The sequence below is a fragment of the Sceloporus undulatus genome, chromosome 2 (genome assembly GCF_019175285.1).
Source record: "Sceloporus undulatus isolate JIND9_A2432 ecotype Alabama chromosome 2, SceUnd_v1.1, whole genome shotgun sequence".
NCBI classification, from domain to species: domain Eukaryota; kingdom Metazoa; phylum Chordata; class Lepidosauria; order Squamata; family Phrynosomatidae; genus Sceloporus; species Sceloporus undulatus.
The window spans coordinates 316,067,235-316,080,691 of record NC_056523.1 but is presented as its reverse complement, the minus strand read 5'-3'; the positions used below and the strand labels follow the sequence as shown (position 1 = coordinate 316,080,691).

The following is a 13,457-nucleotide window of genomic DNA, read 5'->3' as shown; positions in this document are numbered from 1 at the left end:
AGTTTCCATAGCACTGAGCCATAACAATTAAAGGAGTGTCAAACTATTAATTCTGCAGTGTAGCAGCAGCCTAAGACTACACAGGGTCCCTAAAATTGAAGTTCACTATAGTTGCTTGTCTCTCTTAATTGAATACATGCTAATGTCCCTTGCAATGTTCTCCAAGAGGGCCAAACCATCTCTTCAATGCAGAATCTATTCCAGAGTGGATAAGCTAAATCCTTTAGATATGGACCAAGGAATAAATATGTTCTTCCTGATATCATCAGAAACGCATTCATTAAAGCTGACAAAGACAACCCTTGTGATTCACTGGTATGATTTTTGTTATATCAGTTAACCAGCAAATGTAAATGTCACAAGACAAAGATTTATTTATTTTATTTAAAATATTTCTACTCCACCCTGTTTCAAAACTATCTCAGGGTGGCTTAGATGAAGTAAGATGAAACAAAAAGTTTAAAACAGATTAAAACAATAACAATAATTTAAATAAGCTAAAATATATTAAACATAATATACAAGTTAGAACAGAATTAAAACTTACAACTATATAAGTTAGTATTTGAGAAGAATCAGTGAAACCCAAAAGCTTTGATGGGCAGCCACATTTTTACTTAGCCCCTAAATGAAATCAGAGTTGGCACCAATCAGGCCTCCAAAGTGAGTGCATGCACCAGTTGGGGTGCCACAGTTCTGTCTCTCCAACATCCCCATACAATGTGTCATCCTCACTGGTGGAACGCAGAGGGGAACCTCCCCTCCCCAGCAGACTTCAAGGGCCCAGTTCTTTAAATGTCATCAGAAGCACCTTGAATAATAATAATAATAATAATAATAATAATAATAATAATAATAATAATTTGTATCCTGCCTCTCCCTGTATTGGATCAAGGCGGGTAACAACAAACAAAAGACCAATGAAAATACAATACAACAAGCGACAAGTAAAAACATAATTTCCTAATTTCCTATCTCCCTCCCACTCTAAAATAGCGTTAAAACAACAATTCCCAATAAAATGCTCCCAAGAAAATAGTCAATAAAATCAATCATGATCACAGTCCGGTGGGAATTCAAACCAAAAATGTATTGGTAGCCAGTGCAATTCTTTTAAGGCTGATATTATATGCTTTCTCTATGGTACTCTTGTCATCAGTTGAGCTCCTGAGTTTTTCAGTAGCTACAGTTTCTAAATCCTCTTCAGAGGAAGCCCCTCATAGAGTTCAATACAGTAGTCTAACTGGGAGGGTACTAGTATATAAACTATTGGGGCTAGGTTATCTCTGTCCAGGAAAGGCCATAGCTGTGCACTAAACACTCCAAGCCACAGAGTTCACTTGGGACTCCGGTGACTGGGATGGATCTAGGAGTGCTCCCAGTCTGCATACCTGCTCCTTCAGGGGGAATGCAACTCCATCGAGCGCAGGTTGTTTACCCATTTCCTGGACCCGAGAACGACCAATCCACAGAATCCCCATCTTATTGGGATTCATCTTTAGTTTATTGGGCTGTATCTAACCCATTACAGCACCCAGGCAGTGGTCCAGCTGACTCGGATGGCAACCCCAGCTAACTCTAATCACAAGGAGAAATATAACTGAGTGTTATCAATACACTGATGTCATCCAGTGCTAAAACTCTTATGGATTTCACCCAGATATAGATTGATATATAGATATTGAAAAGCATTGGATAAAATGGAACCCTGTGGCACACCATAGCTTAATAGTCATGAGGCTGAACAGGAATCCAAAGCTACTGTCTGGAGTCAGCCCTTTTGATAGATGTAGAATCACTGTAGAACAGTGCATCCTATTCTGCAGAGCCTGTCGAGTAAGGTGCTGTAGTCATTGGTATCAAATGCCACTGTGGGATCCAAGAAGATCATCAGGGTTGCATTCTCCCTTCCTTTCCCCCAGAGAAAGTCATCAGACGGAGAAACTAAGGCCATTCCAGTGCCACACCCTGACCTGAAACTGGACAGAAATAGGTCCAGATAATTTGAGTTCTCCAAGAACCCCTGAGGTGACCCAGCACCTCACCCCAAATGGGTTATTTGCAACAAGGTGGTAATTCTCATATACCTCTGGGTCAAGGGAGGTCCTTTTCAGGAAAGGATGTACAGCCTCCTTTAAAGTGGTAGGAGATGCCCCCCCTCTCTATATGTATATCTTGAACTATCTGTATATCAGCTATCAATGATATTTTTTTTTAATATTGAGGCAGTCTTATTAGAACTGTTCCTAACATAATTTGCAGGTTCATATTGTCATGTTTTCCCTCCCGCTTTGCTCTCTCATTTTAGGATGTGATCGTAGTATGTTATCAATCTATCAATCATGTTCAAGTCGTCATCTAAGATGCATGGGAATTTTCTCATGTTGTAATCACAACAGCCCAAAGAGAGTGACTGGTCCAAGGGTATTCAGGAAGCTTCACAATTAAATTTATATGTAGGGAGCTTAAACACATTTCAAATCTAGATGTCTCCAATCCTGTCTAATGCTGTCTCCAATACATATACCCCTTTAGCTGTCTCCCAATAGCACAGTCACAAGAAATGTAAATGTGATTGTTAAGGTATCTGTTGGCTAGCACTTGTAATGTTTTGGGGCATGAAATAACCACATGATTGCTTCTTCATCTGCTGAAATCTACCCTGATGGATGGTCAGTTTTTTTTATTCTCTTTTTATTTGCCATTTATTCTATGGTCACTTAATGAGGTTGCATCACATCAATGAGCAAATGCCCCACACTATCTAAATAAACAGCTGTGCTGCCTTTGTTGTATTTCAGGTATACAACAGTCGGGGGTCAAATGGATCTCCTGGGAAAGCCTTTAAGGTTCATTTGCAGCTCTGGGACACAGCTGGGCAAGAAAGGTAAGGCCTATGAGCTCTGTGATGTAGATATAATCAGAACAAATGCATCTTCATAGATATAGAAGATTTGATTCAAGTTAATCAAATTAGTGATTTTTAAATTTTTTTATTATATTTCTTTTTATTGAATAATTGAATTATCTGGGAGAAAAAACATTCTTAATGTTGTTGTTGTTGTTGTTGTTGTTGCTGTTGTTATGTGCCTTTAAGTTAATTCTGACATATGGTGACCCTAAGGGAAACTTATCATCAGGTTTTCTTGGCAAGATTTGTTCAGAGGAAAGGCAGTGATGAAAGAACTAGACAAGATCCTAAAGAGTAAAGGTATACAACTGAACACTAAGGTTAAAATTGTCTAAGCCATTGTATTCCCCATCACCATGTATGGATGTGAGTGCTGGACAGTAGGAAGAAAATCAACTCAAATGAGATGTGGTGCTGGACAACCAAAAAGACAAACAAATGAGCCCTATAACAGATCAAGCCTGAACTCACCCTGGAAGCCAAGATGATGAAATTGAGGCTGTCATACTCTGGCAACATCATGAGAAAGCATGACTGATTAGAAAATACAATAATGTTAGGAAAGGTAGCAGGCAGTAGAAAGAGAGGAAGACCCCACACTGAATTGCTAGACTTATTCAGGGAAGTCATGTGTTTGAGTGTGCAGAACCTAAGCAGAGCAGTAGAGGACAGAAAGTCTTGTAGATGTCTCATCCACAGGGTCACCATGAGTCAGGGGTTGACTTGAAGGCAGTTAACAACAATGAAGTTGTGTAACAAACAAGGGAGCCTGATATTTAGCTGTTCTAGTAAAAATTCTCATGCCATGATGGGCTTTTGTTTCCAAGACATTTCTTTTTAAAGTGGCCATGGCTTTTCTTTTACATGCCATTGGGTATGTTATGTCATTGATTTCAATCTGAGTTGTGCAGGAGGTTGCAGGTACATATGAATTCAGCAACTATTTCGCTACAACAATAGTTGCAGTGTTTGCTTTGTCTTTCCAGCATAGAACAGTGATCAGGTAAGTGTAGGATGCAACTGTTTAAAAGTTAGGCTTCATAGTGCACATCTAAAGTGCCTGACTGTATTTACCATTGTCAAAGCAAGGGCTGTTTTATCAGTGTTTTCAGAACTTGAGATATCCTCTGTGCAAAAGTGTAGCTAGTCACTTATGAAATACATTGGGAGATAATATTTTGCCAGTCACAAGGGCTGGTAAAATTTTGATTTCCAATTTTTAACTATATGGGGCCACCTGTGTATAATCTATCAGAACACTAATCAATTAATTTACTAAAGATTTGTTTAATTAGGTGACAGCTCTAGTAATGATGAAGATACACAGGGAATTGTTATGTTGTTTTAGCTAGGATTGTGCTTGAAGGTGTGTGAACAAGACTGAATAGATGAACAAATGCACTAGGGGTGTATTGTAGGCCACCCGGCGGTCTTGTTGGAATTCTATTAGTGCTGTATGTGAACAGCTGCACTCTTTCCTCTAGTGACATACAGTGGCAGTGAAGAAAAGCAGACAAAATTTGCAGTCTTTGGGCAGTTTTCCTCCAGTACAGGCAGGTTTCAATTTACATGGTATTGCATTCCTGTACTCATAGTGTAAAATAAGAATGTGGTAAACAGAGGAAGCCAATTCCGTATGTTTCAATGGAACTGAGGCAGTCACAAAGTTGGCATTTTTTCTGGAAAAGTTTATTCCTGATGTTTCTCCGGCATCTGTGGCTGGCATCTTTTCTGGAGATGCCAGCCACAGATGCTGGTGAAATGTCAGGAACAAACTCTTCTAGAACATGGCCACATAGCCTGGGAAAAACACACACACAAAAAAAACCCTATAAAACATCAGACTTTATTTTCTCCAAGCTATAAAAATGTAGAGATGCTGCAACTGCTAATCCCAAGGGGGTTTGGCTGGAGTGAGATGGTTTGCCATTAGACAATAGTTCCTCTTCAGAGGAGGGCAGAACAGAGAACAACAACAACAGCTTTCCAGGTGGAGAAAGCACAACAAGAAAAATAGGAAGGTGCAGCACATCTTCTTCTATATGTTCTGCAGCAAGTGCAGAGGGCACAACAGGAGAAGCAGCTCATTGTCTGTAGTGCCCTTTTCAGGAGCCTTGTCACATAAAGAAAGCAGACTTCTGTTGCTAAACTCCACCTAAGCATTTGAGCACACCAAAACTCCAAGATTCCAGTTTCTTTCTCCCTCTCATGCCTTCTAAGCAGGCAAAGGAAACCCCTTCCCTCCAAATAATGGCAATATTTGAGATTTTTCATCCCTCTCACGCTCCCTCTTCTAAGCTGGCAAGGGAGATCCCTTCCTTCTAACAGTGCTAGCAATGCAGTTGCTGCGTTCCTTGATCCACCACTCCTACCTGGGCAAGTAAATGAAACTGCAGTCACTTTTTCTTGCTACTGAAAACTTCATCCCAAAATTTCCAAATAGTCTTGTTATCTCGTCTCAACCCCTTTGTTCTTTCACATCTGTTTTCTTGCTCTCCTACCTCACTCATCTGCACAAGTGCGCTGGGAGAGCTCTACATTGTGGGTGAGACTTTCATTTATTTCTTTATTTCTGGAGAAACATTATAAATTAACTGAATCAATGCAAATTGTGACTTGCTTGTACCTTATTTGTTTCAATCTGCAGCTGCAGACTTTATTTCTCCTGTAGTACTGCCTACACCATTTTTTGTTAGCGTAGTGCAGCATTATATTTGCAGGAATATTTTAATAATAGTGAATCTGGGTATATAAAGCTTGTGCTTACAAAACAAGAGAATATTAAAGCTTTCCTTTGTCATTTATCTTTTTTATTTCAGTGCCAGGAAGCAATGCAGCAGAGAAACATTTACCTACTGAATGTTCAAGCTAACTCTATATGTTGATCCCCTCACTTTCTTTCTCTTGGCAGATTCAGAAGTCTCACAACAGCATTTTTCAGAGATGCCATGGGCTTCTTGTTAATGTTTGATCTCACCAGTCAACAGAGCTTCTTAAATGTCAGAAACTGGATGAGTAAGTGAAGGGAGAAGCTACCTCTCTTGGCTTTGAATGCTTTTAGATTAGACTGTATTGCATCTGTCATCCTTCATACAGTGGTACTCCCTGTTTAAGATAGACTCTCTTGCCTAGGATAACATTTTAAAAAAAAACTTTTACATCACCCCAGGTAAAACATGAAGTTTACCTATCTCCTTCTGTGTCTTTACCACAAACATAGAGCCTTATCAAAGTGGAAACAAAACCAGAAAGTAGTGGATTTCTCTGTGCCTTACTGCATGAAGTTGTAGCACTTCATGGGAGATGGTTGTAAAAGTGTGTCTTTAGTTGAACAGATTTTTCCAGCCAGAAAAATCTGTGTTTTTATGATGATTTCCTATTGGAAGAGAACAGAAACACTACAGTGTCACACAGTAAGGGACAGAGAAAGCCATTACTCTCTGTCTCCATTTCTGCTTTGTTTTCTTGTGCAATAAGTCTCTCAAAAGGTGTGTTCTGTGTTCTAGTTGTAGGCTTCCCATTAATATCTGGTTAGGCATTATGAGAAACAGAAGGCTAATCTAATAGACATATGTCTGATCCAACAAACTGTTCCTGTGATCTCTCTTGTCATAAGCCATAGTTATTAATATGCCTGTATTCACAAAATGTGGAACATATTGGTTACCTTACAACATTATTGTAAGGATTACTGAGATAATACATACGAAGGGTTTTGAACACATAAAATGTACTGCATACATATTATACATTTGTACACATATTTATTATCTCCTGACATAGAGAAGACATTTCATGTTCCATGAGCTATCTAGGCAACATTTTTTAATTGATATCTCTCCTGTTTCATTCTTTGTTTTGTCTGTTAATTGGAAGGTTTGATTTCTGTTACATATAACATTCTGAGCTAAAAATAAATTATGAATTTCTCTGCACTGAAAGAACAATGGTTTCTACTGTTAGGTTTGCAAATCACTTTTTTAAAAATAATATTTTAATTTTTTCCCATTAGGTCAACTACAGGCAAATGCTTATTGTGAGAACCCAGACATAGTATTAATTGGAAATAAAGCTGACCTGTCAGATCAGAGAGAAGTCAATGAAAGACAAGCAAAAGATCTTGCAGACAAATATGGGTAAGCCAGTGTTCTCTTTGTTAACATCCTCATGTAATTGAGCTTATTGATCTATTCCATTGGTAGATGTAGGGTGTGATGGTATACAAATTCAAGTCCCTTTTAAAGACCTTTTTATTCAGTGGAAGACAATTCAGTATGGTGTCACTATGGGTAGAAACATGCCAGCTCAAAAAGCAGCATGACACCGCCCCTAAAAGAGCCAGGTGGGTGCTGTGGCAATCACACACTATTGCCCCACTCCAGCTTTTTTCTGGTGCAAAAAGTGGTGGCAAAGTGCTGCTCCTTTTTGCGCTGGAAAAAGGGTGGCTTTTCCACCATGATGACACCTTTTTGGTGTTCCTGCGGCATGTGGCATATGAATGCTGCACCTCTGGAGCGCTACAACACTGCCTGCCATCTGGGCAGCATGACACCAGCTTTGGGGCGGCATCGGTGTGTGCTTCATCCATAGGACACATCCCCACAGTGCCAGGAAGCTGGCATATTGTGCAGATCTGTACTGGCCCTATATTAGTGCAAATGGGAGTTGCAATAGCTGATGAACTTTTTCCAGGCATTGCATAAGGAAATATTGTGTACCTTCTGATGCAAGTTGTTCCTCTAACTGTATAAAGCAGCTCAGTAACCTGACTTACATGCTGATCAGGAGTTCAGCCATAGCTTTACTCTTCCCACACTACTCCCTGCACACAAGCAAGGGTGCATCTACACTGTATGATGCAGTTATAACTGCCACAGTGCCATGCTACAGAATACTGGGATTTGTTGTTTGCAGAAGCATCCACATTCTTTGGCAAAGAAGGCTAAGGTAAAATTACAAATCCGAGGATTCCTCAAGAGGAAGCTACAGCATTAAAAGTGGTGTAAAACTATGTTATTTCCAGATGTGCCCCAATTGGCTCACAGGGTACACCAGAAAGTTCCCAGCTAAATGCCGGAATTGCAAGCACTGCTGCCCGGCTGACCATCTCCACCCTGCCCTTCTGATGGGCCGCAATCCTGCATAAGATACTAGAGGACCTTTCTGCTTCACCACTTTTACATACGTTTTAGGCCAAGGTTAATTTTTGCATTGTCACCAAGGGTTCATAAAAGTCAGCACTTAACTCTTCACCTAAATATTTATCTTTTGTGGCATGACACTTTTGTCTAAAATCTGGAATGCTAAATTGCTTGAAATTGGGATTTTGATGAAGATGCATACCATTTTCTCTTTCTAGTCCTTGCTTTTCTGTACAATATATACATTTGTTTACCTGTTGCTCCTAGAACAAGGGACTGCAAAAATGAAAAGTTTCAGGTACTGCCCTTGATGTATTAGAAGGAAGAAGCTGCTGGTGGTGGGGAGTCAAATTTGTATAGGCAGGCCCAGAGAAAGAGCTGAAGGCCATGATGTAGTTCTATTGATGTTGAAGCCAAGCAATTCTGTGTTGAGGAAGACCATTCAGAAATCATGTGTAATGTATAAAAAATATAAGTGTAAGAAATGCTCACCCTTTACAATGTGACACAGTTTTTTATTCATTTAAATATCTCCCTTTGTTAGCATCCCATACTTTGAAACAAGTGCAGCTACGGGCCAAAATGTGGACCAGGCAGTGGAAACACTCTTGGACTTGATAATGAAACGTATGGAACAGTGTGTTGACAAGACTCAAGTCTCTGACACGGCCAATGGAGGAAGTTCAGGGAAGCTGGCTTCAGGAAAATCAGAAGAGAAGAAATGTGCTTGTTGACTTCATTGCCTGAGCAGAGGAGAAAGAATGAGAAATTGTCAAATCAGAAAAAGACAGACTGACCAACCACTAAATCCAACCCTGAAAGCTCTTGTGGACCACATGGGACAGCTGTTATTGTCTTAAGCAAGCCTGATGTGTTTTGATGCTGAGAAAGTCATATTTGAACAGATGCTCCCTTTATAGTGTCATGTTCATGAATAAAAACCCAAAGGCCCTCATCTTCTCAGTACCATTAGTTTAGTAAATAGAGGAAATACTTTCCTCTTTGGGAGAGAGCATTGTTGAAATGTTAGAAGACAGTTTCATGATCAGATAAGAGGTCAGCCTGGAGGCCTGTATCATCATTTCTAATCACAATGCCTTCTGTTACAGTGAGCATTATGCACTTGCTAAAGATAGGTTGTCTTTAGAGAGTGTGTTTAATGTGGCTTACTATATATGACTTTTAAACAAAAATACCAAGCATCTATTGCAGTTACATTCAGCTGCCTAAGCTCTTATTGAATTCAGAATGTGGAATCCTCTTCCAGAGCGAAGTTGGGGACTAAGGAATATTATGGTTCAGTCCTCAAGTAGAACTAGTGAGAGGTGGGCTAGAGGAGAAAGGAGATGCCCCAAAATTCTGTTACACTTCAAGTGTTGAAAAGGAAGTGTTGAGAAAGAGCAGATACATAGTGGTAGCTTAAAGTTTTGGAAAGTTTCCACAAACTGAAATACTCAGGCCAAGCATATAAGATTTGTGTCCCAATAATATGTACACAGGAATGTTGAACGCTTTCCCTGATTACTCTAAAATTGTGATCCTTTATTGGAGGTTTTTCCCTGTACAGGAAAAAAGAGACAGGTTGGGGATATCTGTTAGGGTCCATATAAATCCAGTTAGATTTTCTAAGTAATGCTTTTCCTTCATATTTGTGATTTTATGTTTATTTTACAGGTGGGTACTTCATAATTTGAAACATTTGAACTTGGAGTTGCTAAGTAACAAAGCGGTGGATTATAAGTGTAGATAGGCAGTCTGTTAAGGAAAATGTGTAACCTAAAGCCACATGTGATAGGACAGTGATGTACTAAAATGTGTCTTCTCAAATAAAAATCCGGTGACTTTCCTTCTATTATGTTCCATTCCTATATGATAGTAAGGAGCCAGTTAGGGATATCACAGAACAACATGGCTGGCTCTGTAGCAGAAACAAGACAAGGCCCTGAGATCAGTAGCAGCTCATTGGGGATTTTGGAGGAGGCTGGATACAAATAAAACACTTAAGCACTGTGTCTAAATCCAATTTCTAGTCCTAACTACCATAACTCTTTGGGTCAGTGGGAATTGTGGAAGTGTTGACTTACTGTTCAGCAGTTGATTCAGTGGGTCTATTTTAGTTGAGATTAACAACTGGATTTCAGAATTTAGCCTATTGGTCTTTGTTTTTTCTTCATCCTCCTGACTAACCTTTTCCCTTCTGAAATATAGCCATTCCAAAATAGGCTGACATAGACTGTCACTATTATTTAATTTTGGAAAGCTCATCTTACTAGGAAGAAATTGCCTTCTTGTACTAGTCCAGTGCAAAAAACTTCTTACTGGTTAACCACTAATATCTCCAGTCTTTGAAGTTGATATATGCAACAATTTAATGGAAGGTAGAGAAATGATAATTTTTTTAGGGCTAATGTACTCCATTAAGTTTTTTCTTCATTTTCATTCAGTTTCTTTGCCATGCTTAGCATAGTTTAAAATAAAGGTCATAATCCTGCATTGGGAGATGTAGCTATGTCTTTGTACCTATATGTCCCAATGTTATCCTGCTAACCTACCCTTTCATCAGTGGAGGGCCTCTCTACTGCCAGTCATTTATTTATTTGAAGAAAGTAAAAGGATAAGCAGGGACACATCCAGCATTTACCAGATGTGCTCTTTAAGGGATTTTGGGCTTCAGCTCCCAGAATCCCAGACTATTGGCCAATGTGGCTGAGGCTTCTGGGAGCTGAAGTCCAAAATCTCTTAAAGGGCACAGTTTGGGGACCACTGCTATAGGGCATCCCATACAGAAGCCTGTTCAAGTATGTCCAGATACAGGAAAAGAGCTGGACACATCTCCACTCATTCATCTCCCTTGATCTTTGGCCACATGGAAATTGCCATATTATGGGGGCAGTGCTAAAAAGCTGGAGTGTTGTGTGGATTGAAGAGACCCCCTGACCTGCACAGTGACTGTAAAAACTGAGTTGCAATGGTGTGAGACAGACTTATGCCATTGCAATTCATACACAGGATGCCAGCCAAAATGTTTATGATTTATTCTAGGTCTTGATAATAATCCATTATGAACTCCTGCCTGCAAAGCTAGTGTTGCCTTCTTCAACAGCGCCAAAAGAGTTCATGTTGTAGAAAAAAACAACCTTTTTTACACCAGGAAAGGAGGAGGAAACTACTCACTTGGAGCCAGAGTATCCTGCTTAAGATTGATGGCATGAGTGGTTGTAACTGACTAGGAAAGAATAACAGATCCTGGCTTCATTAAAGGGAGGTAATCTTTTCTCATGTGTTATAAAAATTTATAACAGGAGCATTTTATTTCTTTTCTGCCATCCTGTCATGATTTCATACTGGCTTTCCTACTGGAGACACAAAAATTTCCACAGTGTCTCTTTGATCTTAATGTGCACTTTCAGTATTCTCGAGTTCTGGATACCTTTTCTTAACCTAACCTTGCTGTCTGTTGCTAAAAGATCATCACTGCAGAATTGGGACACATGGCTGACTTTAACTGAGGGATCCCAGGTTATTTTAACAGGGTTACACTTGACAGATGGTTTTACATCTTCTAGCTTGAATGTGTGGTGATTCTGGCACCATATGTTTAATACTGCAAGGACAGGTGCACAGATATTGCAGTGGTTTGCATGTGTGTTGCTCTGGCATGCATATCTGACTGCAGTCTGACATTGCTGTCTTGTCTACTTCATGCCAGGCTGCTCTCTAGAACAGCAGTAACCCATGGCTTTTCAGTACTAACAGCTTGACAGCAGAAATTGGGCTGGTAGCACTCCTGAATGGCCCTAAGAAACAACTCTCCAGAGGCCCATTCTGTTTTAGTTCCCTGATCCTAGTCCAGCATAACATCGGTGTGGGTGACTATTCTAGCCATGCATGCTCATTTGATCATATGAAGTATTTCTGTTGTGAACTCTTGAGCCTCTGCATGCAAAGGACTGAGAAGTTTGAGAACAGTATTTCCCCCCAATATGGTGCATGTTTTTTTAACCAGTGCAAAAAAGCACAATGACAATTTGTAGCTACTGACCACTGAGATGTGGAATCCCACATTTGCACTAACTACCACTACTGGATTGAACTAGAAGGCTGGTTCACTGACTCACATTCAAATTCATTTAATTGTTTCAATTATGTATGTTCTGATTCATTCTATGGTACATAATTAATCATCTGTGGCACCCTGTGATCTCAGTACCTCATCCCTGCCTTATCAGAGCTGGAAATGAAGGAGGAAGGCACAGGCTGGGTAAGCATACATCAGGTAACATTTTGCTCTCACAGTTCAACACTGGAGGCTTAACAAAACATGCTTACATACATTGGAATACTTGAACAGATTTCATCTGCCGTTCATGGATCCACAATTGTCAAGGCAGTAGGAAAGCTTTTATGAAAAGGAAAGGTGATATTGTAACTGCAGGCTTCTGTTTGTTCTGCTACAGCAGTTGGCCTTGATATGCGTGGAGATTATTTGCAGCAAAACCTAGCTCTGTGCAAGAAAAATGGAGAGAACATATGACTGACAGTATGGGCCTGAACAAACAGGGAAAAATAAAGCTGCTTCGGGTCACTTGGGAGGTATGCTGTTTAAATGATGCATGCATCCTAAGAGGCTGGAAGCCATGCCAAAGCCATGCTCTAGTCCTAAGGACTACAGCACTGCTTTAGTGCAGATTCTGGCCTCTTATAATGTGTGTGTCATTTAAACAGCATGCCCCCAAAGTGACCCGAAGCAGCTTTATTTTGGCCTGTCTGTTCGGGCCCTATGTGAAGTACAGTTATATTTGGATAAGCCTATTGAGAAATAAAAAAAAAATGTGCCTAACTGTATTCTTCAGAAAAAATAAAGAGACTGCATATTATTATTGAGTGCTGAAAGATATTTTGTCCACTTAAACAGAAAATTGTATTAATATCAGTTGGATCTCAAGAAAAAAATCATTACCTCATTTAGAATTTGCTTGTATACTAGTCCATCTCAGATCTGCAAGAGTGTTCATCATATGCTTGTATCATTGTTATTCTTAAGGTTTATCACAGTGTCACCTTCTCTAAGGGCCCGAACAGACAGGCCAAAATAAATCTGCTTTGGGACACTTTGGAGGAATGGTATTTAAATGACACATCTTAAAAGGCCAGAAGCTATGACAAAGCTGCGCTCCAGTCCTTAGGATTGGAGCATAGCTTTGGCACAGCATCCGGCCTCATAGGATGCATGTGTCATTTAAACAGCACACTTCCAAAGTGGCCTGAAGCAGCTTTATTTTGGTTTGCCTGTTCAGGCCCTAAGTCAGTAATGGCCTGGCATTACAAAGAGTAAATCTAAAAGAGCCTATAGGTATTTGTTGTTTGTGATTTCTAAGCAGCTGCAATTGGAGAATTTGGCATAT

The 13,457-nt window shown here is 39.8% G+C and overlaps 1 protein-coding gene across 3 annotated transcripts in view; it reads left to right on the top strand.

Annotated features, from left to right (window-relative positions):
- The window catches only part of RAB27B (RAB27B, member RAS oncogene family), a 141,230-nt gene extending 128,010 nt beyond the window's left edge, over nt 1-13,220 (top strand). For all 3 annotated transcript variants that reach the window (XM_042454720.1, XM_042454721.1, XM_042454719.1), the window contains 4 exons: nt 2,802-2,887; nt 5,823-5,926; nt 6,924-7,047; nt 8,597-13,220. In XM_042454720.1, the coding sequence (XP_042310654.1) occupies nt 2,802-2,887; nt 5,823-5,926; nt 6,924-7,047; nt 8,597-8,786 (504 nt within the window). In that variant the 3' untranslated portion in view covers nt 8,787-13,220. The remainder of the gene's footprint in view (nt 1-2,801; nt 2,888-5,822; nt 5,927-6,923; nt 7,048-8,596) is intronic.
- Nucleotides 13,221-13,457: the final 237 nt, after the last annotated feature.